Source organism: Megalobrama amblycephala, linkage group LG2, assembly GCF_018812025.1.
Source record: "Megalobrama amblycephala isolate DHTTF-2021 linkage group LG2, ASM1881202v1, whole genome shotgun sequence".
NCBI classification, from domain to species: Eukaryota; Metazoa; Chordata; class Actinopteri; order Cypriniformes; family Xenocyprididae; genus Megalobrama; species Megalobrama amblycephala.
In genome coordinates, this window is record NC_063045.1 from 55814889 (window position 1) to 55841847 (window position 26959).

A 26959-nucleotide genomic window follows, 5' to 3' on the forward strand; every position below is an offset into this window, starting at 1 on the left:
TGTTTTCATCAAAAACCTTATTTCTTTTCGACTGAAGAAAGAAAGACATGAACATCTTGGATGACATGGGGGTGAGTAAATTATCAGGAAAATTTTATTTGAAAGTGGACTAATCCTTTAAAGATGTGCTAACTGATTTTTAACTGATAATAGGGTGGGTATCAGGGTAATGGAAGTTAGCCCGGCCACCATAAGTAAGGTTCACCTTTATTTTTTTAATCACAAAATATGTTTTTATTGTTAGTCCAAAATTCTGCATCAATGTTATTCATCTCCAGCAATACCATGAAAGACGTCCGTTTTTTGGTGTGGTGTGTTGTACATTTACACGGCATCAAAGATTTCCACAAGCGGTGCTACATGGATTTACGCATCACAGTTCTCTATTGCATTTGCTCCATAGCAATTTAATTTAAGTTGAATGAACTGTTTCTTTACCTTTTTGTGAATTAATTTTCTAGATCAGGTTAAGATTAATTGATTCCTCCAGATGCCCTTTGTTGCTGTGAATTCTGTAGTCAAATGCAAGTTATAATGTCTGTGGTATTGCCTAGACAAATATAAAGGAAAATTTAATCAATTAAACATACATGATTTTATATACATGTGAAAAAGATGTACGTACATGAAGTATATGGATATATTTTCCTCTTTTCTCCAGTTTTTCTTTTAAATGTTTCATATCCCTTCAGCGTTCCAGTTTTTCCTTGAATGTAAACAACACTGATTTTGTTGTTTATCTTTTGAATCAGTTAAAAAATAATGCTACAGTAGAATTTTGCATTCTGGTGTCACATTCATGCATTTCTATAATCAGACCAGACAGTTTTTTGCTTCTAAAACATCTCCACACCCGTCTGCCCAACACTGACACTGTGCTTATGTGTATGTTTCTAATGCTGCTATCTCTAAAAGATGTCACTTGGTAGTAGGTAACTACTCTAGCTGAGCAGACAATGGACAAGACTACACTCTAAATGACTTAAAACGGAGCGCTGGAAGACGTTTTGGGATTTGGTCTTTGTATTTTGGAATGTTGAACTTTTTATTTTGGTAATTCAAAGATGATTTATTAAATTTAATAAAATATGGTACCTTGAACTAACAAAATAAAGATTTTTCTCATTCAGTATTTACTCTTTTTTTCTGAGGCGCAAACGGAAAAATGCTGAACTGCGCCCTCTAATGGCTGTTAAGTGCAACGCAGTCATGAGAATAGAACACGTTACACTCAGTCAGACGTCGTCAGCAGATAGAATTTAAAAAATATTAATGGCACAATACCGCGATAAAGTTGCTGATTATTCTGGAGAACTGATTAATCAAGGTAAGCCTGTCTGTATGAGGTAACCTGTCCTATATTCAATTGCAATTGTCTCAACTCGAGCGGCAAAAAAAAAAAAAATAGGCGGGAATCGATCTTAATATGAATCTTGTATGACTGAAGTAATTTTATGACCATTTTGTACACAAACAAATATCAAGTTGTTCACACAGTCAAGATTCCGTTAAGCCAAACATAAATACTGGAAAAAATAACTATTTATTCAGGTCAAACAGTGCAAATACGTTTTCCCCCAGATATATACATATTAAAGAAGCCAAGGTAAGTAATATAGTCGTATGGAAAAGAGAATGTACCTATAGAACAATTTATAACATTAAAGAACATCACATCTTAAATTAACATTACAGAAACATCTGCACAGTTACTATAGCTAGTATAGATAGGAATCTGCTTAACTTCCTACTGCGTAGAAAAAAAAAGGAACTTTGTACTGACTGAATACTGTCAATAAAGTCTAAATATATATGTGCATTTAATACTGCACAAAGTGTGAAATCCCTTCTGATACAAAAAATTAATACTGCATGACGCTTAACGTTTGCATGGTAACGAAAAAAGCACATGCATCTTGAATTTTTCTTTTCTGAGAAAGAAAATAACAGTCAGTTTTGTCACTGCAACACTGCACTGACTATAAAAACCTTTTTTTATATAACATTTATGCAAAATATATGGGTAAACATGCCTTTCAACAGCATTTCAACATTGGCACGCTCTGCCAGATGTGCCATGTAAACTTAAAAATCAATAAATGTTTGCTTTAGCAGCACAAAAAAAAAAAAAAAAAAAAAAAAACAGATTGAAAGGCTGAATTGGCCACTAGAGATGAATACATTTCTTCACTTGTGAGCTCTGGCTATGAGTTCAGGCATTTGCTTGGAGTGTGTTGTTTAGCAATTAGCCGTTTTTCTCTGCTGGTTTTCTGTTGAGTGTGTTAGCCTCCACACATCCTGTGTTGAAAAAGTGTAGAAAATGGAGGGCGAAATTGTTAGTTCCCTGGGTCGTAGTTCAAGTTATTGTCAGTGTCTTTGTTGACTAGCTCAGTTTGCTCAGTAGTTTTTCCTCAACAAGTCCAAACTGTACGCTGACAGACATCTCTGCGATGAACTGCTCACAACCCTCTTTGGTCACCTGTTTGCAGTACCGCAGGTCAATGTGACAAATGTTTCCGCAGCGCTTGAAGTAGGTCAATGACAGGTCTGTAACTCTGTTACAAACTGTGGAGAAAAGAAATAGGAATTTAGAGCCCATAATGTTAATTATGTTAACGCTTGACCTTAGAAGCAAAGTGAAGAGTCGTGGCCTTACGTCATGCCAAGAAGCAATCTTTCCAGATCAAGATGAGTTTGTGTGATTATATATATTGTATTATATATATATATATATATATATATATATATATATATATATATATATATATATATATATATATATACACACACACACACTTTTCCAGCCCACTCAACTGTCTGTTAGTGTGTCTAACCTGTTATGTGAGGGTTTTAGTATTTCCTGCATACCTGACAGGTTGATGTGAGTAAGAGAGTCTCTGGTCGTGGTGCCGGCTGCCGTAAGGATGTTGACGCTCTGGTCAGTGATGTGGTTACAGTAACTAAGGTCCAACTGAGACAGTGAAGGCATGTGTTTTATGATCAGCTTCAGGGACGTATCTGTGATGTCCAGACCAGCTAGGCAGAGATCCTCCACATTCCTCAGTTTACTTCTACTGTCCAACTGACCTGAGAGACACAAAAAAAGGTACTTTTTATGAAATAAATTTTTAAACAAGATAAACAGAAATGTTACTGTGCTACTTGATGTGTAAACATTGGGCTGCTATTGGTAAAGTAAGAGGAAAAAGAACATCTAAAGGGTCAAGAGTACATAAACAGCAGTTAATGCTATCATTCAGTACCTGGTCTGTTGTCTGTTGGCGGAGAGAGTAAGTCTCTTATCTGGTTGTCCTTGAGTCCCTCTACCCACTGCACATCTAGAGTTCTTAGCAAAGGACAACTGGATGTGCATAAAGCAGATACAGCTGCCCACGAGCAGCCTGCCAGCAACAAAACCCTCAGACCTGCCAGGAAACCAGCACAAAGTAGTCATGTAATTATTGGACACGAGAGTGGAGTTTGCATATATCAGGGGTGCCCAATCCTGTTTCTGGAGATCTACTTTCATGCAGAGTTCATCAACTATCTTGAGCTGCGTTTAGAAAATTAGTACGGTGACGTAGGACTGCGTGCGACTTTCCAGTTCCCGCTGGATTTTATCCTTCGCATATAAGCTTAATAAAGCCTGAACTTCATCGTCGGTCCATCTGTCAGATTTTTTTTGTAAACGTTGATTCGAATAGCAAACAACTCTTACTGCACGCACCGCAACAGACTTTTAAAAATTGTGGTTAAAAAATAAAATGCTGCGTGGAGTCAACCAAGTCCCAAGTCCCAACCCCGAAAGTTCCTGAACTTTGAAAAAGTACTACCTCGCGAGCAGGGACTTTCTGAGGGAGAAATTTTACCCAGAACTTCATTTAGGCCCTGGTCCCTGCAGTCGAAACACACCGAGTACCACCCCAAAGTCCCTAGTTCCTGGGGAAAATTCCTGCGGTGGAAACACAGCTTTAATTAGCTTTGCAGGAAGGTAGATCTCTGAGGAACAAGACTGAGGTGTAAAGCACATAGAAATGGTACACCATCTGAAGACACACAATCCAGGTGTACAGTTAACCTGAGGAGCATTGAAACAAAACTGATTCCATTTTAAACAAATTAGGTGGTAAGTAAAAGTGTGGTTGTACCAGGTAATCTGTTGATTAACCAACTGAGCTGCTTCTTGGAGATATTGGTCCAGCTCAGGTCCAGGGAGACTGGCTGTCTTCGGATAATGCCACTCAGCATGAGAGGAGTGATTGACTTGCACCGGTTCAGATCGATCTTGGTCCACAGTCTTTTATCACAACACCTGAGAACAAAACACTTAACCTTACTATGCATTTAACCAAGTTGAGTTTGGCAATTGCTTGGAATACATAACATGGAGGACCCAAACCTCAAAGGATCTAAGCTACTTAAAGTCACTACTGAAAGTGAAAAGATTCACTTCATTTTTGAGACCCAAATCCAATTCAGTGTTTTCATTTTCATTGGTCAGGGTTAGATGTGTGGCTAAGGATGAGAGCAAGGTAGGGTGCAAAGTAGACCAATAAAAACACTTGTATACATCCATGCTCACTTAGTATTGCGGGAAAAAGTAGACCTCTAAATATGTGTTGCGGTATTAAATCTCTAGTGCAAATGCAACTTAAAAACAAAACGATGATGCTTTCTTTCCTAAGTTCTGGAAGACATACCATCTGTTCCAGGTCTTGCAGACCCGCATGCAGACACACAGGTCTTGGTGTGCAAGGTGACTGAACACTGCCATCCACACCTCTCTGCGCATGATATGATTCTTGCCATCATCTAGAGGCAGTCGGTCTGGCGGAGGGCTGATTGGAGGGGGGCGAATGACATGCCGCTCCATCTGAACACATTTCGGTGGAGAGCGGCAAGGTGTTGGCCGGAAGACAGGGGTAGGTGTAGTCCTGATCCAACTCGCCGGGGACTGTTCTCGCAAGGATCCGTTTAGTTCCCGCTTAGGCCCCAGCCAGTCTCTCAGGTGGCTGCTGCCATTATTCAGTGGTTTTCTGTCCTCTCCATCACTATCTGGTTCTGTCTTCACTGTCCTGCCGTTTTGATGAGCCAGACGATCCTCTGTCTTTTGGATCTCCTGGTTGAGTTGTTTGCTCAGTTCTTTGCTCAGTTCTTTGTTGGGCAGGCGAGGTTTGCGTTTGGTTTTTCGCTGGATTCTCAACTGTGCATCAACTCCCGAGTCACTGCTAGGCCCCGCCTGGGTACAACGTCCCTGTGATTGGTCACCTTCCGTAGCAGAGTTCTTGTGTAAAATCTTCCCATTCTCCTCTTGGCTACTCTTCCCTTTTATCGTCTCCTCTTCTTCTTCCTCCCTTTCATCATCTCCATCTTCCTCTTCTGAGGGCACAAAACTGAAGGGTTTCCTCTCTAGTTCTTGTCTGTTATCCTCATCATACTCCTCATCATCCTCTCGTTCTGTCTTGATCTGTCCAAGCACATTAGAGGTCGAGAGAGCATCAGGCTTTGAGCGCTTCTTCTGTGGATTTAAAAGAGGGTCAAAATACATGCTTTGCAAAAAATATTATTTTATCTCTTATTTGCTTTTACTTATTCATTTTTCTTGCTACCTTTTTCCTGACATTGCAATCTGAGTCTGAATCCTTTTCAAAGAGTTTTCTCTTCCTGCGGAGTGGGTTGTCCTCCATTTTGGGGGAACGTTTCTTAAATGCGTCTTCTGACTTGCAGGTAGGATTGTCCTCTCGTTCTGTCTTCTTCTTCATGACAGGTGACACAGTGGAGGTGTAGGACTCTGTAGACATGTTTGAGTCCGGCTCTTCCTTAATGTCCCTGATCATCCTCTGCTCTTTGAGCAGAGAGCCAGGGAGATTGGAGGCGTACTTAAACCCTGGGCCTCTTTTTTGCTTTGTGGCCAAAAGGCAGGAAAGAAGACAAGACGAATTTATATCAAATACGTTTTATCAGAAAGGAAATTGTTATCTCTTAATAGTTAACTTTGCCATCATCATTTACATTATATGAAATTGTTTTTTGTTTAAGTATGTTGATAGGTAGGACAATGATGCTTACTTTCCCTGTCTTTCCAGCGTGATTGCATTTCGGACACTCCCAGCAATTTGGCAACTCATCATTCACAACGCCGCTAGAATCCTTCTCCTGAACAACAGAACAGAATAAGTTTCTACTCAACAGAACAGGAGACATTGTATGTCTAAAATGATAAGAAAAAATGCCATTATGGCTCAGCTATCACAGTTTGTTTGGTGGCCTGATTAGGAAGACTACCTTCAAACATTCTGGATGGAGGATCTCGTTGCAGATAGAGCACTCCATGAGCATCAAGTTGAACTTGTCCTCCTCGTTCTCTACTGTGTCTTCTTTCCCAGCCTCTCCACACACCAGACACACAGCAGTGTGAGGTAGAACAGGCTGTAAAACACATAAAGAGCGGCAATTAGCTTTTCCAGACGTCATTCAGCAAATCAAGGATCAAATCTAGTGTCGAGTACCCAGACTGACCGCTATGCACTGTCTCATGATGCAGGATTGCTTCATCCGGCCTGGTCCACCAAACTTCTTCATGTCCTTGCAGAAGTGGCACTCCCCACACTCTTTGCGTGTACATGCCTCACACTTCCTGCAGCGTGTTCGTCTGCGCCTGGCACTAGATGAACCACGACTGGATGAGAGCTTCGCTCCACCTGCTGTTGAGCATGGACCAGCGGATGGAGACGAGCCCATCTTGGGTTTTGGCCGATTAAGCGGCCGTGGCTGAAACATATAGAACACCAAAATTACTTATACAAGGAAAATGAGAAACATGATGAATTGCACTACATAGCTGAAGGACATGGTAGACACAATCTGTTTATGCACAATCCGCTTGCTGACTTTAGCAGTAAGGCAATGCAATGTAGTCAAGGGAACACAAACATAATGAATCACAAACCTATAAACTTTCAACCACCACACTCTGAGAGTGGGTTCATATGGTTCAGTTTTAGTTGTATGTGCAGTTATGCAAATTATTTATATGCCCTCGGGGCACTTTAAAAAAAAAAATAGAACAGCAGCATTGAACATGAGAAACTATTTTTACTACTCTGGAATACCGATAAAATCTGCCCAGTGTCAGTCAAGTAAAGTTGGAGAACATTCCCTGCTCTTATTCACTCTGCGTCAATGAAAGAAAAATAAGTCAGGAAACTGCTGCAGGAACATGCATTAAACCAGTCAATGAATATTCATTGTTTTCACATGATGTCACAAACTTATAGGAACACCCACCTGGAGGACAAAACAAGGCTTTCCTCCATTGCCCGCCATTCACATATTCACAAATTCACAAATTTTTGTTTTTCTTCTTTTGAAATGGAAAATTGCCAGGCCTGTAATGCAGTTCTATGGATCAACCATTCCTAACAGCATTTCCTTACTAGAAACACAATTATTCCAACACTAATGATTTAGCTGTGTTGTGCAACAGAGGAAGGATGACAGCAGAAGCAGAGATGTCAGAATGATAATAAGCGTGTGTGTATTTGCCATTAGATCTACTTGATGTGAAGCACTTTACATTATTGATTCAGTTTTCTTTTTGATAGAGCATTTATTTGTCTTTGTTGCCATTTTGGCCTGATGGCCAAGAATAAAATAAGTCCATTTAGACTTTAAATCATCAGTAAGCTTAAAGGGTTAGTTCACCCAAAAATGAAAATAATGTCATTTATTACTCACCCTCATGTCATTCCACACCATAAAAGGTACTAAATATGTTTTTAGTACCTTTATGGATCTTGAGAGAGGAAATGTCATTGCTGGCTATGCAGGCCTCACGGAGCCATTCGGATTTCAACAAAAATATCTTAATTTGCGTTCCGAAGAATAACGAAGGTCATACGGGTGTGGAACGGCATAATAAATGACAGAATTTTCATTTTTGGGTGAACTAACTCTTTAATACATACACACTTATATACTCCGAAGCAAGTCAAAGGGAATTATTCTTCAAACAGAAATACTCCACATCCCCTGGGTTGCCATGTCCCCATTACATCAAGTCATGCCTGTCCCAGCACCCACGGCACGACTTTCCTACAGCACTATGGGACATGGGGTGATTGATGGGAATAGATTGGCCTCCACCCTTTTTATGAACCTTCAGTAATGGAGAGGAAAACACGAACAATCGCATTAGCCAGAAGGGGAATGTGCAACCCGACCTCCTCAATAGGTACTTTTCTTATAAACAGCCTAAGTGGATTTCTTGGCCTTTGAGATTTGAGATTAGCTCTTCAGATGGAGTCAAAAGTCTTGTTTGCACGAAGCTTTGGATTTGATGCTTGTAGAAGAATCGATTTTTTTTTTTGCCTTTTATGAGTCTTTCCTACATGGATGAAATGCTGTTTAGTGGAGAGAAAAAAAACAAACAACATTCTGTTGAGTTCTTGCTGAAATGAGAAAGCAGAAACTGCTGTTTCACAACATCTCAGATATGATGTGTTATGAAACTGTGTTTGGAAGAAAACAGAAGCACAAATTCAAGCATGTGGTCAGCAGAGCCTGGGGAGAGGGAGATAGTTATGTGGCTGCCAGTGGGAAAAACATTCCAGGCCAAATCTAATATCTCTTGTTAATGTGATGGATGTCGTGGTTTTGCAATTGTAAGAGCTGCTTTTAAACAGATTAAAGACAAGAGCTTGAAATTTCAGTGAAGGTCCTACAGGACCACCACTCAGAATCTCGTTCTTTTGAAACTATTGGATGTTGGCAAAAATCTATGCTGAATTTTTTTCTTTTTTTGTGTGGGGGCGACACTGGAGTATGACAGCAAAATAAATCACTAACTCCTTGTGGGTTTAGCTGTCTCTAAATCTCTCATCGCTATATCCATATTTTTCCCCACATTAATGCACATTTATCATTTCGATATCAGATCAAAATGCTCAGAATAAAATTCAAATTTTAGGCTTATCAACAGCTTATCTACAGTCACATGACTGATTTTATTGTTGAAATATAAACTTATCAAAGTGAGTAAATGTTTCACTTCTCAGTTGTGAAACCACTAAAATAATAAGAAGTTTCCAAGCCAACCTCAGCTGGAAACCATCACAGCTGAGTGTGCATGTATGCCATGATAGATTAATACCTTAAACAGATTTGCTTGCTGTCATTAGAGCAGCATGCAGACAAGGTCAAAAATTAAAGGCTGCATCCATCACGTTATAAAAACCACTGCAGAGTAAGACAGGATTACTATAGATATTAAGGGCAGTCATGGATTTTGCTTGCCGTCTGGTATAGGTGCGTGTGCAAAAGATATCCGTAGTAAATATACACAAACAATCTGACTCCAGCACTTTGAATGTGATACTGTCATTAAAGTAAATGATCTTTATATAATTATCCAACTTAAGAATTTTATTCAAATTAATATTAATTGAAATTATTCTGCAAAAACAACAGCAGAAAAAGGGGGAAAAAAAACAATCACACCCAGTTTCAGATAAAATGACGAGGAAAACTTTAATAGGTAGGGTGTGAAGTTACACTTGATATTTAACACTAAACTCACAAAACTGGATGAGGCAGATATCAGCAGAATAAAGCCTTTTCACTACAGCAAATACAAAATCAAAAACATATACAAAGGTTGCAGGGCCAGTCCTAAGCAGAGGTGACCAAAAGACACAAACTAGCTTGATCATTACTGAGAAAGTCACTTAGTAAGGAAGTGTTTTGGGATAGAATATATATATATATATATTATATTATACACACACACACATACACATATATACACACACTAATAAAATAATACTATATTATTACAAATTTATATATATATATATATATATATATATATATATATATATATATATATATATATATATATATATATATATATATATATATATATATATATATATATATATATATATATATACACACACACACACACACACACAGTGTCCAAGACCAGATGTGTTGCTTCCCAAAAGTTACATTTGATCCAGAATACAGCAACAATTTCATAACTACAGGTCCAGGACTAAATATGTTCACAATAGGAACATGTCTGAACTGTTTTTGCTCACATTAGTTCTTTGTTTTGCCCCTCCCCCATGCGCACATCTCGTAGGACCGGCTCAAAGAGGCCCTTGTTGGGCTGTGGCCAAAACAGTTAAAAATATCCTTGAAATTGAGGAAGTTGAAAAACACAATGATCTATACAAATATTTGAAACGAGCGGTGAGAGTAAAGTGTACTCAACTGGACAAACATACTTTTATACGTTTTTACAAACAGAAAGAGATGCATTTCATCCTGATGATGGATGATTAAATGATAAAGATCTAGCAGCTGCATCCTTTCCTCAGTACTGTCAGCTTTTTTTTTACATTTCACTAGAAGAGCAATACAAAATGGTTCACTGGAAGACATTCAAAGATTCACCCTACCCCAAGGATAAAACAACGATGGGAGAGTCTCACGTGGGCAGTCGTGCAAACAGACATATGCAAAGTATTCAAAGAACCCACACGCCTTCGAAACACTGCAGTGTGCTTTAAAACATCAACTGTATCTGATACACATACTGAAACTATGTGTAGCTGCTGGCACAGCACGTAATATCACAACTTCCACAAATGAAGTGTCACTAATTTCACTTTCATCTGCAACTTCTGAAAGTACCTAACAATACTTTACAGCGTCATGTAATGTTACTTTAAGTTCAGGTTTCAATAACCTGCTGCAATATTCATTCAAGAAAAATGGCAAAAAAAAAGTTCTTTGGAAATAAACATCAAACAATGTCAGACTAGACCAAAATGAGCCCACGGCTGAGAAGAGTCATATATGTAGTTATCTGACAGCTCTGACAGCTCCTTTATCACGTGTACTTCAGTTACACATGCAAATACACACAAATACAATATTACAGCTGAATGCAGCCAATTGCATCTCTGTCTTTAAGTCTTAAGGACCCATAGGTCCAGCTTAACATTGCTACCTGCTCAGCATCCGAGTTCTCATAATCCTCCTCGTCGTCAGCTATCAGCGACATGGCCATGGCTCTTAGAGTCCTCTGAGCACTTTGCTAACTGACATGGCTGTAGCTCCGGCTTGCTACTGGCTGTGAGACGGCACAGCCCTCCCTTCTGTTCCTTAGCCATCAGAGCACACAGGCTAGAGCAAGACGTGCTCATGAATATGCAACAGGGGGGAGTTCCAAGAAGTGGGAAGGGAGGAGAACAGTAGAGCCAATGGGTGGGCAGTATGCAAAATAGGCTCTTTAATATGTGCCAACGCAGCTTGGACACAACCAATAGGAAGAGGGCATGCAGAACAGAAGTGTTACATGTTCAAACAGGGTCATGAGGTAAAGAAGAGAGGCCAGTTGGGGCAGTATAAGGACAGATGGTATTTAATCACAAAAGACAGGCACAATGGAGGCGAAAATTCAGCAGCTGGGCTTTTAGTAGACAAGACAGTTTTAGTGTTGTGAAGTGGGGGTAGTACAAAAGACAACATCCAATCGCGTGTGTCACAGTCAATAGGGAAATAAACTAAAACAAGTCTATAAACACAGATTTGCGTGTGATTGGTCAGGTCTAATTTTGGGGGACTGGCAACACTTCCCTTGTGTCTGAAACTGAGTCATCATTCCAGTAAAATACTAATGCAAATTTTGGCTTCACCTTTTCAAACACAAATACACATTGCATCATATTTCCACAGAAACACTACCTCACAACACGAGGTGACATCAAAACTCACTTTAATTTAAACATCTACTGTAAAGCACAGACCAAGCTTAAAACGAAACAAAAAAAAAATTAGGAAGGAACAGAGATTTATTATTGGACTTAAATAACATGTTTTGCTCATCTGTTTTGCTGTTAAGAATATTTAACCAATGACATATGCAAATCATATTAATAACCTTAAAGAATTGGTTAAAGAATGTTACTCGGCCACATATTCATGTTTCTAATTGCTCTGCATAAACATTCATACCTTGCCTGACTTCTTTGGCCAGCATACAATAGGAGAACCAGAGATGGCCAACTTTGGATTGTCATCGGCATGTTCCTTCAAGACAACCTGTTCAAAAAGCAGAAAGGAAAGAATGAAAAATAACATAAAATATATATATAAAAAAAAAAGTTCAGACACCAAACATTCATGTATAATACATTTGATAAAAGAATGCTGAATTATATTATATTTTAATTTAAATATAGTTTAATATTTTAAAACATTTTAAATATTTAAAAATAATTATTGGCCTTAAAATTATCTTCCAGATTTGGCTTTTTTTTTTTACCTTGTGCATGTTTTTTTATGCTGAAAATTTGGACTTGGTGTAGCCATGCACATGAGCTATGTTTCCATCCACCTACTTTTGTGTGCATTTTGGGATATCGAATTAAAAAAAAAAAAAAAACATGAAGGAAACGGCATTAAAGTGCATTAAAAAAACGTATGCGCTAAATTAAGTCTTAAGTCTATAAATTTTTTTATCCGATAAGAAAACGTGCATAAACTATGGTAGAAACACATTTACTAAATAAATTCCTCAATGTGCATCAAAAAAGACTGCATAACTGGACTAACCAGCTGACCAATCTCGTTGCACAGGATCTGAAATGCTGTTTTGGTCATTCTGAAGTGCCTGAGCAAAGTCTGTCGTCAAAGTGGTTCAGTATAATTTCCTCCCAGAACTGTCTTACATGACTGCGTTCCCAAACAGCAGACATCCGCCTCCGAAAGTAAGATAACATGACCGCGTTTATTGCATTTCGTCTGCGTGCTCTCAGGCGTAAGTCATTTATTATATACGAAACTTATTAGATACAGTGGCTTCTACTGCAGCAACTTTCATTTTTCTTAGTGATATTTAGCACCAGTTTATCAGGAAGTGATTATTTTGTTGCCTTCAGCTCAATGGATGGAAACGAACCTTTATTCCCAAATGTTTTATGCAATATTCCAATTTTGTTAAATTCACAACTTTGGATGGAAACATAGCTAATGTCACCATAAGTTGAGACCACCTTATGTTACAAGCCAACCTGGAGCAAACTGGTGTTAAATGTCTTACCCAGTGACACAAAATGGTGACAAATCATGCATTGTTCCTTGTAGGGTGTGAACCTTCAACCTGAACCTACAAGTCTAGGTCTACAACTAGGCCACACCACCCAGTAGGTGTTTACTTCCATTTATTATTCCTCATAAAAGGAAAAACTGCAGTTTATGGCAATCAGGAAGCAGCAATAATGATGTCAATTCAAGGCATTATGTGAGTGACAAAACAAATGACAAGTGGAAAATGTGTAAAGACCTTCACGTCATCTAGCAGTGCTTGTGGATCCTCGATGCCCTCTGGAACACATTTCTTCGTCTCCGGAAGGGATTCCAGCTTCTCCACCAGGGCCTTGAGTCCACTCAACTCAAACTCTGTCAAGTGGGTCCATTTGCCCGAGTGCTCTGTTCCAGGTGAGCCAGACGGAGTCTTGGGACACTCTGAAGGGAAGGACTTGGAGCTGTCTTCAGAATCATTAACTGGGGGTTTCGAGGTCTGATAGGGAGGGACAGCTGAGGAGGGCTGGGTCACCCCCTCTGTCTTCTCCAACTGCGTCTCACACGAGTTCTCCTCCATGTCCAGCCGGGGAGCAGAGACAAGACACTCGGGTACAAGCTTGGGTTCAGCTAATTAGGGTCAGGAGAGAACATATGGTATTTGGAAGATCTTTCCGATTCACCAAAAAGTACATAAAACCAGAAGACATCATGAGCAAGTCTAGGAATCACCTTGATAAATGTTGGTATGAGTGAAATAAGGAAACATGATGAACTTGCATGTACTCTGAGATTGAAAATGCAAAGAAGGGCTCATTTAAAAGACTGGCTCATTACTCATGGAGTTCAGCAAGAGTGAACAAAATTGATACTCATATCCTCTCCAATAAAAATGTATGGATTGTTTATGTAAGTAAGTCTACACTCAAAATTCAAACACTTGTACTGTGTCAGACTGATTTTCAATCCTGCTCCCAAGAATTCTCTCCCACTACCACTTGAAACTTTAACGTTTTGTCCCTTTCCAGCCCATAAAATCCTGCAGTTTGAGATCTACACTAATTTTTTCGTTCCCGTTTCAGTATGATCGAGTGTCATAGGCAACTTTTTTCTATTCTCATAAACACATGACGCTTCTGACCTCACCCTGTTGCATTTGTTGCAGCAGGCAAAAGGAAGATGCTTTCAACCCAAAAAAAAAACAAAAAAAACATTGAGAATATCCAACCCTGTGCCTGTAAACAATTTATTTTTGTTGCACAATAGATGAATAACATTTTGTGCCTTAAAACATAAAATAATTTGAGTACCGCTGCACTCCCATTAGTAGTTGCCACATCATATTGTTGTACATTTACGTAAACTTGTCTACATAAAGTTTACATAAACTTTGTCACATTGCCAATTCTCTCCATCAATCAAAAATGGCTTCTGGTTACATTTGTCACAGCAACTGTCAGTTTGGCCAACTCACCAGCGTGAACCCGGAACTCCAGGCTGAGGTGCGAACGTCTGGTCAAGCAGTTCACGTACCTCTCCAGCACATACCAGCACATCTCATAGAAGAAAGGGTAGCGGAATTTGGAGTGCACCTGAAACCGATATACAACTTATTATAAACCCTTGAACGCTTAAAAAATGCTGTTCATTGTTAGTTAGATACTTAATGCATTATCTATTGTTTAGTTATACCTTATACCTAAACCCTACATTTATATATACACACTGCCCGGCCAAAAAAAAAAAAAAATCACTGTTTGGATTTTAATAGGAAAATACTTAAGAATCTATGAATGGATCATTATTGCAGTGATTATGTTTCTAGCATGTTTTATGTTTGGCAACAATTCTTTTAATCCTTAAAGACGGAGTGTGCAGCTTTTCATTTCTTAAAGGTCCCGTTCTTCGTGATCCCATGTTTCAAACTTTAGTTAGTGTGTAATGTTGTTGTTAGAGTATAAATAAAATCTGTAAAATTTTAAAGCTCAAAGTTCAATGCCAAGCGAGATATTTTATTTAACAGAAGTCGCCTACATCGAACGGCCAGTTTGGACTACATCCCTCTACTTCCTTCTTTAATGACGTCACTAAAACAGTTTTTTGACTAACCTCCGCCCACAGGAATACACAAGAGTTGCGTTTGTAGAGTGTGTTTGTCGCCATGTCGTCGAAACGCTGTTATTTTCATCCCGCAGTCCAATCACCGGGTCTGATTCCGGCTCAAATTGATAGGGTAAAATTAAAGACATGTTTACAATAACACTGAGCGCGTGCATCTCCACGTTATGGTAAGAGGCGTGACCTTTCCGGGCAAGATGCGCTCAGAGCTGTCGAATCACAACACAGGAACCGCTGGCACAATCAGAACTCGTTACGTATTTCTGAAGGAGGGACTTCATAGAACAAGGAAGTCATCAGCCCGTTTTTATGACAGTGGAAACAGCGGTATACAGATAAGTAAATTATGTGAAAAATACTGTGTTTTTTTACACGTGAAACATGAACATTATATTGCACACTATAAACACAATCAAAGCTTCAAAAAACCACGAAAAACGGGACCTTTAAACAACCATGTAGGAAGACACATCATGGCCATATTCCAAGATAACAATGTCAAGATTCACCATGGTTAAAATTGTGAAAGAATGGTTGGGAGGGAGCATTAAGAATCAATTTCATACAGGAATTTGCACAGACCTTAACCTCAGTGTAAGTGTTTGGGATGTGCTGAAGGAGACTATACAGAGTGCTCACCTCTTACATTTTCAAGACAAGATCTTGACCAAAAATGAATGCACCTCTTTAAGAAAATAACATCACAACATTTATTTCCATCAAGAGGTGCATCATCTTTTGGTCAAGATCTTGTATTGACAATGTAAGAGGTGAGCACTCTGTAAAGTCTCCTCCAGCACATCCCAAACACTTACACTAAGATCAGTGCCAATTCATGTGTGAAAATGATTCTTCATGCTCCCTCTCAACAATTCTTTCACAATTTGAGCCTGATGAATTTTGACATTGTCATCCTGCAATATGGCCATGACACATCTTAATACATGGTTGTTTAAGAAATGAAAAGCTACACACTCCATCTTTTAGGGTTAAAAGAACCGTTGCCAAATTTAGAACATGCTAGAAACATAATCACTGTAATAATGATCCATTCATAGATTCTTAAGTATTTGCCTATTAAAATCCAAACAGTGTATAAAACAGTGGCCAGACAGTGTATAAAACTAATATAACTGGCTTGATAATAGATGGCTCTCACAGTATGAGAAAAACTACAACATGACTAAGATGCTTCTCATGCACATATCTTTCCATTGCGGCTCCTCTCCAGGGAGGAAACTCACATTCTCAGAGTTATGGAGGGCTTGTGCTCTCATTCCCTCATACCTCCTTCAGCCAGCGCTAAATTTAGAGCACTGCAATAACGCAGCCCCTGGAACAACAGAGCCAGTGCCACAATCTGTCTTCTTCTCTGCCTGCTCTGTCTAGCAAATATAAAAATAGCCCGGTCCCACCAGCTCTAAGCCCTGCAGAGCACATCAAAGTGTCCTGGAGGTTCTGCTAGCAGAAAGTGAGAGACCACAACTGGTTTGTCACTTCGAAATGTCACAACACACCAAACTGTTGTCTCTAAAACTGCCGTTTCACTGTCAGCAACTTAACCGCTCAGAAGCGAGAGCACTAATTGATGGGGTTCGAGATCATACTCTAACCTTGCTGTTGGTCATGTGCTATTTTAGTGATTTTTTAGTATTATTTAAATACCATTATAGCATTTAATAATATTTTAAATTAGCTTTTACTTTCAGTTGTCATTTTGATGTACTTTTGTCATTTTTATTAGCTTATTTTTTTTTAGTTTTAGTTTTATTTTAGCACTTCAACTAAAAATTATTTCAATTAGTTTCCAAAACAGCATTTGTAGTTGTTTGTTTGTTTCATTTTTAAGTTTTTCATCTAATATTTATATTTAGCGCTGAAACCCTATTGTAATAGTTAAAATTTCCAAGGATGAGCATTCTCCCCTAAAAGTGATCAGGCATACCAAACCATAAGTCGTAGAGACTTGAAACTTTGAGGGCTGGTAGTACTCTCACTGTCTACAACTAGGGCTGTCAAATGATTAATCGCGATTAATCGCATACAAAATAAAAGTTTGAGTTTGCATAATATATGTGTGAGTAATGTGTGTAAATAATATGTATATATAAATACACACAAATTAATGTATATATTTAAGAGAAATATGTTATTTATGTGCAAAAAAACGTATTTATATATAATATAAATTATATAAAAATATAAATAAATACATATACTTGTAAATATTTCTCAAATATATACATGGATGTGTTTGTATTTATATATACATAATAATTACACACAGTACACCCACATATATTAGGCAAACTCAAATTTTTATTTTGTATGCGATTAATCGTGATTAATCGTTTCACAGCCCTATCTACAACATCACCAAGGCTCGCCCCAATCGGCCAGACGGGGGCGCTACATCGGTGAAAAGTATGAAATCGCTCATAACTCCTAAACCGTTCGGCATAGGCTCAAGCATCTTACATCATTGGAATCCTTTTTTGAAAAACCAACTTATGCAAACTAGTCCTAGGTTTTTGGCCTGATTGAAACCAAACCAGTGCAGCACGATTCTCTAAGTCTGATTGTCAATAATCATCAAAAAAAAGTAGAAATTTCAGCAGCCAAAATGTTCAAAGTGGGCTTGAGCCACTTTTACTAAAATGGCTATAACTCGTGAACGGAATGATATATTTTCACCAAACTCGGCACACGTATGTAAGAGCATATTCTGTGGTCGTGTAAAAAGGATGCTGCGACTGGCCACTTGGTGGCGCTATAACATGGAAAAAAATGAAAAATGGCTATAACTACGCAACCCGAAGTCTAATCAACTCGAAAAGTTGACTGATGAATCAAGAAGCAAAATACATTTTTTTAATAAACGCTCTACCTTTGTTCTGTCCTCAATTTCGTAGACAGTGAGCTGCATGGGAATGTTAAAACTGTGTAGAATATTCCCGCCGAACACCAGGGTGTCCTCTGGAGTGTAGACGGCATGGATCCAACCTACACACACAATAGAGAGCAAAAATGTGAATGCTCATTTTCAGCAAAGAAAATTTTGTACAGAGGATTCAAAATCCTCCGCTCTCAAATGTCATTCTTCATCTCAGGTGCATCACTAATGTCAAACATGGCACTATTTTTGAATTCAAAGGCAAACACAAATGACATTTCAGAGCTTCAGTGGAATAATGACTTCATTTTCAGTCGGTTCCTCACACAAAGCTATTGTATGACTTTAGAAGACTTGGGCCTAGATTTATTAGGAGCTTGCATCATCGCAAACTTTCTTTTGGTGTTTAAAAACTACTGTCAGGATTTACTAAAGACATACAGTGATAAATTAGGCATAGACACACTTATTTTTGCAGCTGACCTTAGTGCAATATGCATTTGTAGGAGTTTCACTGTCTGACCGCTAAATTTATGGCTGGAGAGTATTTAAATAAATAAATCATGCAACGTGACTTACTAAGGTTTCCGGTTGTCAATCCAGTGGCATTTGCACTATTTAACGCCAAAAAAAAGCATGTCTTAACCAATTTTGCGCCTGATGCTAAGTGCCAAGCTCTTGTGTTGGGAGTTACAGGAACGTTTCCCTTTAACATATGTACGCAAGCTTAGTGTGTCACCTGAAGGGATGAAGAACGTGTAGCCCTGTTTCAGCTCTACTCGCTGGCAGCCGTCTGCACGGTCACCCAGGAAGACATCGCTCTGTTTGCCTGACAGCACCCAGTCCTCATACAGAGACAGATTGTGTGTGTTTGGAGGAATCAGCCAGAAGACCTGAGGAACATGAGACAGAGAGAGAAAAGCAAAGCAGGTGTGATTCTAAACTGGGATATGATTTTTCTTTCTTTGAAATTAATAATTCACAACCTCGTCAGCATTAATTCTTTATGTGGAAGTTATTTATCGCTTCCATTTATGCACAGCCAGACATACAGTCCAAAAGTCCAAAAACAAACAAACAAAAAAAATTGTAGGATTTTGAAAACATTAAAACGAAGACACACTATGACATGAAGATTCTGCACCATTTCTCAGTTGCGATTCTAAAATTTTCACTTAAATTGTTGCCAATAATAAAATATACAATGCAAAATTGTATTAAATAAAAAAAATGCAACATAAAAACATTTTCACTAATGGTCTTGAACGATTGCAGCACACTGTATGTCTAAAAATTGAGTTAATAAGCAGACATGTGGCGTCCGAAATTGCATACTGCGTAGTAGATATTGCATTTGGTTTGAAACATACTTCACAACCATTAAATAGTATGAATGTGTGTAGTATGAATGAAGTTTGGACGCACTATATCCGCCATGTTGTCATCGTTATGAGACCTATGGCATCAGTTGTGTCACTTCACCACCATTCACAACTCCTCTCCCGTGGCCTCATGGGATAGTAATCACATGCACACTTCAGATTCTCACCAGAAATAGTAGGTCTTCCGGGTACTTTTCGCCTACTGTTTTTTGAATATTATGTATTCGGACACGGAACGGACTGTTGACGTACTGTTTTTCACCTACTATATAGTAGAGAAGTATTATATTTCGGACGCAACAATACAGTTGGGTCCAAAATTATTTTTTTTATTCCATTTAATCTTTGAGGATTTAGGAAAAAAAAATTCAAAACGAAGAAACGTTATAACATATGAAGATGCTGTGCTGTTTCTAACTCTCTTTTTTTTTCCCACCTCGCTTCCTGTCCACTCTACACTATCCTATCATAATAAAGGCAAAAATAAATCTTTAAAAAAAATTGCTAATATTTGTAATATAAAATTGTATTAAATAATAAAAATGCTAAATAAAAGCATGTTCACTGAAGGTTTGTTTGGTCCCCAGTGTATGTCTAAAAATTTCCTTGCAAGAGAAATTAGTTCATATTTCTGGTGAAAACAGGAGGATTGCATAACAGAGATAAACTCCTACAACTATTCCTAGAAGTTCCTTTATTCATATATACGTCACTTTCGTCTTTCTTGCACATGCCAGCGGTCTTGTTTGACCTTTTAGAGCGGATATTATTCGATACCCTCCAGCAAACACACACACATCCACATACACAAGCACGATTTCTGCTGACACTGCAGCCTCAGCTGCGATGCAAAAACACAAACAGGGAAGAGATTCATTTACAAGGCCTCTAGATACCTTTACAGATCACAGGCAAAGACAATCCTGCAGCCCTAAAACCCATGGTTTATATGCATGAAAAACAACTAGATGGTCGCTAAGGTGTTCTAGTCTATGGGGTCGGTTTTATTATTCGCCACGTGAAAATCATTATTGCTTTGCAAGTAATATCATAAACAAACCCCTGCCCCTAAGCATGGACAATAATTAGGGTGGGCGATACGACCAAAATCTTATATCACAATATGAGTAATTTTATTTCACAATAACAATATATATGACAATATAATTATTTTTGCTTTAAATAAAGTTATGTCCTAACTAACATAAGTAAAAAAAAAAAACCTCTCAAGCTTACTGAAGACAAGTAAACAGTCAATGATAAAATGGGAACAAAGAAAAAAAAAGTACAACAGAACAAAGACACAAATGAAATAGACCTACTTGAAAAAGTTCAAGCACTAGATAGGCCTATAGAAATAGGCTACTACATAAATTGCATCAAGTAATCAAATGTAAAATAAAACACTACGTAGTCTTCACTGTGTAGATTAAATTAATAAGAATAAATATATAAGTTATTCTGTCAAGACTCGAGCAGTGAGATTGCTATTAATGGCACATACGGCAGCAGGTTTATTAGGCTGCTGTCACTTTAAGACCGAATGCGCGGATCTAATATACTGATACATACGCGCTTTCTATCTCAACTGTTCACTTAATACATAAATGACTGTGTTTATGAGGATAAGACAGACATTTTGACACATAAGTGTGTGTATTTGACTATTCAAGCCCCCCCCGTGCTCTCAGACAGCGCTCGCATATACTGAAATGAGTCCTTTTTCGCTGCTTAATGCGCTTTAACAGGTTAAAATCGCTTGATTTTAAACCGCAAGGCTTAAAAACGCATTCAGATGATAAGCTTACGTGATGGCGCAGCACAGCAACATCACATGAGAAATAATAATAATAATAATAGTAAAACCACCACTAACTACCAAACCGAACACTTACCTTCCTTCCTTTGAAGACATGGTACCATACCGATGTGCCGCCAAAGTCAATGTGGAAGTCAGTGAAACAGCCTTTTACACTCATCAGACAGTATCTACAGAGAGAGAGAAAGAGGGAAAGTATAAGGGTGATTCGCAACATCTGCATAAATAGAGAAGAACGATAAATCCCTAATGCGGTTTATAAGTCCTGACAAAAAAAATTGTATTTGCTAACTGGGAGTAACCACACCATGGGAATGTTCGACTCCCAACTCAAAATTAATATTTCCTTCAAAACCACGTACAGTGGAATTTCCCCTTCTCAATCAACAGCATTATCAAAGCACAGCAAAATATTATGACTTCAAAAAAATTGTTTCGGCATTATGTTCAGCAATAAATCAAGGCTAATTTCTCATTTGTGGACAGAACATACAGAACGATAGTCACGGATGTGGGTTTGTTTCAGATAAAGCCATCTCAGCACCAGGACAGGGATGGAAGCTATTTGCGGCTTACGCATTTGTCATCCGCAGCGTTTAGCAAGGAGTGAAATTAATCAAACCCCAAACAGCCACGGTGTCTGGTTAAAATCTGTCCCACTGTGCTGGGAGAAGAAGAAAGCAAAGAAATCAGTTAGCTCTAATGAGCAAAAGGCATCGCTCACTGCAGGGCATCCTGAACTAAAAAATGATTAGGCATCAATCTCGTCGCAAACCCAGATGGTTGAGGGCTTGAGAAACGAGACTTCTAAATTTAGGGTCACCAAAGTATGGATTTCATGAACGTTAGACATGCGACTGACAGCTTAATTATTACCAGACACTTGCATGTGGTATCTCTGCACAAGCACCTTCCGGCAGCATAAATGTCAGATGATGTCACTGGAGATGACATCATATGTTATAGCATCAACAAACAAGCACACTGAGCACTTTTGTTCCAGATGTTTTCCAAAATAAAAATAAGGCAAAGACAAAAACCATCCTTAAACTCATTGACCGCAGGCTGCAGAAGGTAACACTAGGGTAATACCTTGCAACCTGAACCCTCAGAGGTTACATCCTATAATTGGAGCTCTTAGATGAAAGGTTATGAATAAATAATCAATGACTATAGTACCCTCACAGAGGGACTAATAATGCAGTCAACCTTTTTTTTTTTTTCCAGGGAGATCATGACATAATTAATTATTAATTGTTAGAAGTATTTTTATTTTTAAATATTAATAAATGTTTAAAAAAAACTAATAAATATTAAATATAAATATTTAAATATTAATACATTTAATGAAAACAAATTTAACCTTATGATTTTTTTACATCATAATTTAAAAATACTTTGTGAAATACTTATAACAAAGTATTTTTAATATTTATATATAAAAATTTTATGAAAACACATTTAACATTAAAGTTATATATTTTAAATAAACAAAAAAACTATCTGAAACAGTAAGCATATATATTAGAAGTATTTTTATTTGTAAATTAATTCAAATAAAAACAAATATTTAAATATTAATACATTCAAAACTAATTTAACTTTGTGAAATATTGACATCATAATGTAAAAATAAAATATGAAACAATAGAATTTTTATATTTAAAAAATATTTTTAATATTTATAAAACTTTTCAACGCATTCAAATTCTCTATTTTATTTTATTTTTTTAAAAATTGCATAACACTGTGTGAAACGCAGTGCATTTTTAATTTGTGCATTCTCATAACAATTAAACATAATTTTAATATGAATATAAAGTATGTTTCAACATTAAAAACATTTATTTTGTTTAAATTCAAACTTAACATTAAAATTATGTATTTTAAATTTTAAATGCCCCATTTAAACCCATGTATAATCCCATGTGAAACAGCAAGCACATTATATATATATATATATTTATATATATAATAATTTCTGTTTTTATTCTGTGCAGAATGGCATTTTCAGGCTACCTGAGCCGCATTTCACATTCTACAACTGTATACGTGCATAATGACACCTAGGCAGAAAGAAAGGCAATCAATCCTTCTGTTATATGAACACCGATATCTCAGACTGTGTATTTAGTATCTAAAACCGTGACCGCTGCAGCCTGTGTCATTCATCCCACAGAGTAGTCAGCGAGGGGGATGACGCACCAAAGCAGCCAAAACAAAACTATAACCTTGATGTGCACAAACATGCTTGGTGAGCTTTTAAAATTTCAGACCACACATGCAACCCTCACTCACAAGCATTTATTTCGCCAGACCACATAAACATAAGCGGAATGACCACAAATGAATGATCACACTTTCGTAAAACAAGCAAAGAAAGTTCACCAAACTGTACTATAACCACTAAAGGACCTCTAAAGGATTATTTGCATTAATAAGCCATAGTTTTCAGTGGAATAAAAGACATACCCAATAGATTTTCATCCCCATTAGAGACACTTCACTGTTCTGACATCTGCCCATGTAACTCAAAAGAAGAGAACTGATCTGACTTTTAGGGTTGAATTCCTCCTTTATAAAGAGCTTCATGAATACACAGAGTCAGGAGGAGGGAGTCAAAGGGAAAGTGAGATAAACATAGAGAGAAAGAGAGAGAGAGTGGGCTTTCCTGTGCAGGAAATACTCCTATGCCATATTCTGATTGGCTGAGGAGGATTCACTGGGATACTGCAGCAGCCTGTGAAGATCCGCCTCTTCTCTGCATTAGAAGTGTGCTGCCTAGCAACCTGATGGAGTCACGGCCAGCTGCAGGCGAAAGAAATGCGCAGCATGCGCCGAGGAGCAAAGCAAGGGACTGTGGGAAATGAGCAGACCTCATCTTGGACTAATGCAGGATGTCAAGAGAACAGTTTTTAGACTGACTCAAGAAGCTTTGACTGTCAACAATGAGCTGTGTTAAAAAGCCAAAATACTTCCTGAAGCAAAAGGTAAAAAACCTTGTCAGATTACGAACGAACGTGTAATTCAACTATGTGGACACTGAAAAACTCATTTTAATTTTATACTTAAATATTACAAATATTCTAATTATATTCACATTTAAAAGGCATAATTTTAGTTAGGGGGAAAAAGCTTTTGGCTCGTCTCCTGTGTCCACCAGAGGGCGCAATGAGCAAAATATTAATGCACCGCATTAAATTTGTTTATTTAAAGCGATGAAATAACATAACTGTACAAAAAAGTACATAACATTTAAACTAACGTTCATAAATCAAATATAATTTCATAAACTGCATAAACAATTATGAAAAATACAGCAGCATGTATTTATGCGTAGTTTAATACAAAGCGCCGATCACACAGAGTACTTTTTTGTGCTTAAAAAAATGAGATGGAAACTTTTTTTATCTTTACATGGCTTTCTAAACATGCAGCTATCTTGTGCAAGACCATAGACTGTATAAAACAATGGACGTAGTGTCCGTGACGTCACCCGTAGGTTTCTGAAGAGCATTTTTGTGGGCGGAGCCAGCCATCGCCACCTTGGCAAGTGTCACTCCCGGATAATCGAAAATGGGCAAAGTTGCAGGACATGACAGCAGACAAATGGAAAGTAGTAACAGCAGCAGCAATCCGCCTGTCACTCAAGTGGCCACGCCCTTAATTATGCAGAACTTTAAGGCTTAATATAATTTAAACGGATGAGTTATAAAAAAATTCACCCCCCTCACAGTTGTCATAAAGGGCAAAATTAGCAGTATAGACCAAAACCACTTTTTGTACCAGGCTGTAAACATTTTTTTTTCTGCTGTAAAGTTGGGCATTTTAACATGGGGGTCTATGGGATTGACTCCCTATTCGAGCCTGTCTCTAGCGGCCAGTCGATTAATTGCAGTTTAAGTCACTTCTGTGTTGGATTCAAGAGAGAGACCGGAAGGTTGCCGCTTGTGCGAGATGTGAATGCAACGGTCAAATATGTCCGTCAAGTGCGTGTTACATAGAACACAATGGAAAAGCAGCACAGAAAATGTGTTTGTGTGAACGGCTTGGTTGCAGTTTTGACGTAACACAGATTTTCTCAACATTGAGCTTCTCTATTTCTGCAATGTTTTGAATGAACAATGCAGCAGCGCCACATCAGGTGGGTTCAACTGGATAGGCTAAAAAATTTTTTTAAAACATTCAAACGCAACAGCTCTTACATCATTCATCGCATCTCGTTCGCCACTGATAAGGCTGCCTGAAGCACACCTAAAATTCAAATGCACTGTTTTTGCATTTGAATATGGATTTTTATTTAAATTTGACAGCACTACACTAAAACACCAAATAAAATTGGAACAATATTGATTATTTCCAAACAAGTTTCCCCAAACATGTTCCCCTCTCCAAATTGACATTGACTAATAGACACACTGTCCAATTCTTTTCTGCCATTTACAAAGCCTAACCTGTCTGATTTCTCAGGGTACACTCTGAAAAAAAAGCAATGGCTTTAATTGTTATGTTTTCCAAAAATTAACATTAAATGGTTACCTCTGAACTTTGGGATATTTCATCTCAGACATGACGTTTGTGGCTTCCGTTTGTTTCTGTTTAAGATGCCGCGGCCACATATTGTCCACCCAGTCCACCAGATCCACCTAAAGAAAAACAGAAATACTTTAAAATTAAACTAACTACTAGAGCAAATTAAAATTTAAAATCCTACCCCATTCCATACTTTATTATTAACATTAACAGTTTGCGTTCGCATGCCAATTTTAGCAGAACAAACGCTGGACCAACATTTCCACAGGCCAATAGGATTCATTTTTTTAATCAAAGATTTTTTGAACTAAAAAAAAATGATGTATGACTTGATATATTGTAAATAAAATGATGTCCGTAAGACCAAAAATTGCATAAAGGTATTAAAGTCGACATGAGACGGAAGTTGCGACAGTCATTTCTTCCCTATTGTGACATATATATCTGAGTGAAACGGCTTTTCGAACAAGAAATAATGCAGGGCGGGACTTGATTTTGTCGATCAGTAATTGATTGGATCATTGGATGGTTGTAGTTTGCTATTGGTGGATCACATGTGAGTCACAGGTTGCCCCACTCTCAAGCCAGTAAACACGTCAGAAAAGAGATGTTGTTGCAAGAGGGAGGGAAATTTATTTTTATTAAACGATTACGAGGGCACATGAATTTAAAAAAAAAATTATGTGCACAAGTAATTTATAATAAATAATGCAACTGTAAATTTTGATTTCATGGTGACTTTAACAGCATCATTTTAAATCATGTTTAAATGGCAAATGCGTTTTTTAAATTCATGTTTTAGAGCAACTGCATGTTGAAAAGTAACTAATCAATGTGAAAGTCTACTCAGTTCAGTTTGTAACTAACTGCTTTCTTACCACCGTAGGTCTCTTGATCAAGTTCTCCAGTTTGGTGTGACTGAACTCCAGGCTGATGACGTTGAACAGCTTGTCGCGCTCATCCTCGGGTGTCTCATAGTAGCGAACAAACTGTGCCATGCTCATCTCTGAGCCCTTCTGCGTACTGACGTCCATCACGTCAACAGCCCGTCTACTGCCTGAAGGTCCATGCAGAATTAAAAAAAAAAATCTTTATGTTAAATAAGTGATTTCATACTAAAGT

General features: G+C 37.8%; 1 protein-coding gene and 1 long non-coding RNA gene across 5 annotated transcripts in view; one reads left to right on the forward strand and one right to left on the reverse strand.

The window, feature by feature from the left end:
* Nucleotides 1-26959, forward strand: LOC125262332. 2 transcript variants are annotated; one of them, XR_007183548.1, is made up of 3 exons: nt 1-1327; nt 13156-14001; nt 26724-26959. It is a non-coding gene; the product is annotated as an uncharacterized LOC125262332 (long non-coding RNA). The 2 variants fall into 2 exon arrangements; XR_007183549.1 differs by lacking the exon at nt 13156-14001.
* LOC125262326 (lysine-specific demethylase 2B) overlaps nt 1525-26959 on the reverse strand; it is a 28366-nt gene continuing 2931 nt past the window's right edge. The window contains exons 5-21 of one of the 3 annotated variants that reach the window (XM_048181036.1): nt 26716-26894; nt 25844-25950; nt 21381-21474; nt 18843-18996; nt 18098-18213; nt 14567-14684; nt 13355-13722; nt 12025-12111; nt 6520-6771; nt 6286-6429; nt 6070-6156; nt 5610-5903; nt 4701-5518; nt 4149-4312; nt 3264-3425; nt 2869-3087; nt 1525-2565 (exon numbers count right to left, since the gene is read on the reverse strand). In XM_048181036.1, coding sequence (XP_048036993.1) covers nt 2384-2565; nt 2869-3087; nt 3264-3425; nt 4149-4312; nt 4701-5518; nt 5610-5903; nt 6070-6156; nt 6286-6429; nt 6520-6771; nt 12025-12111; nt 13355-13722; nt 14567-14684; nt 18098-18213; nt 18843-18996; nt 21381-21474; nt 25844-25950; nt 26716-26894 — 3545 coding nt within the window. In that variant the 3' untranslated portion in view covers nt 1525-2383. Of the gene's footprint in view, nt 2566-2868; nt 3088-3263; nt 3426-4148; nt 4313-4700; nt 5519-5609; nt 5913-6069; nt 6157-6285; nt 6430-6519; nt 6772-12024; nt 12112-13354; nt 13723-14566; nt 14685-18097; nt 18214-18842; nt 18997-21380; nt 21475-23776; nt 23876-25843; nt 25951-26715; nt 26895-26959 lie in introns of those variants that run through there. The other 2 variants (XM_048181035.1, XM_048181037.1) reach the window with 2 other exon arrangements.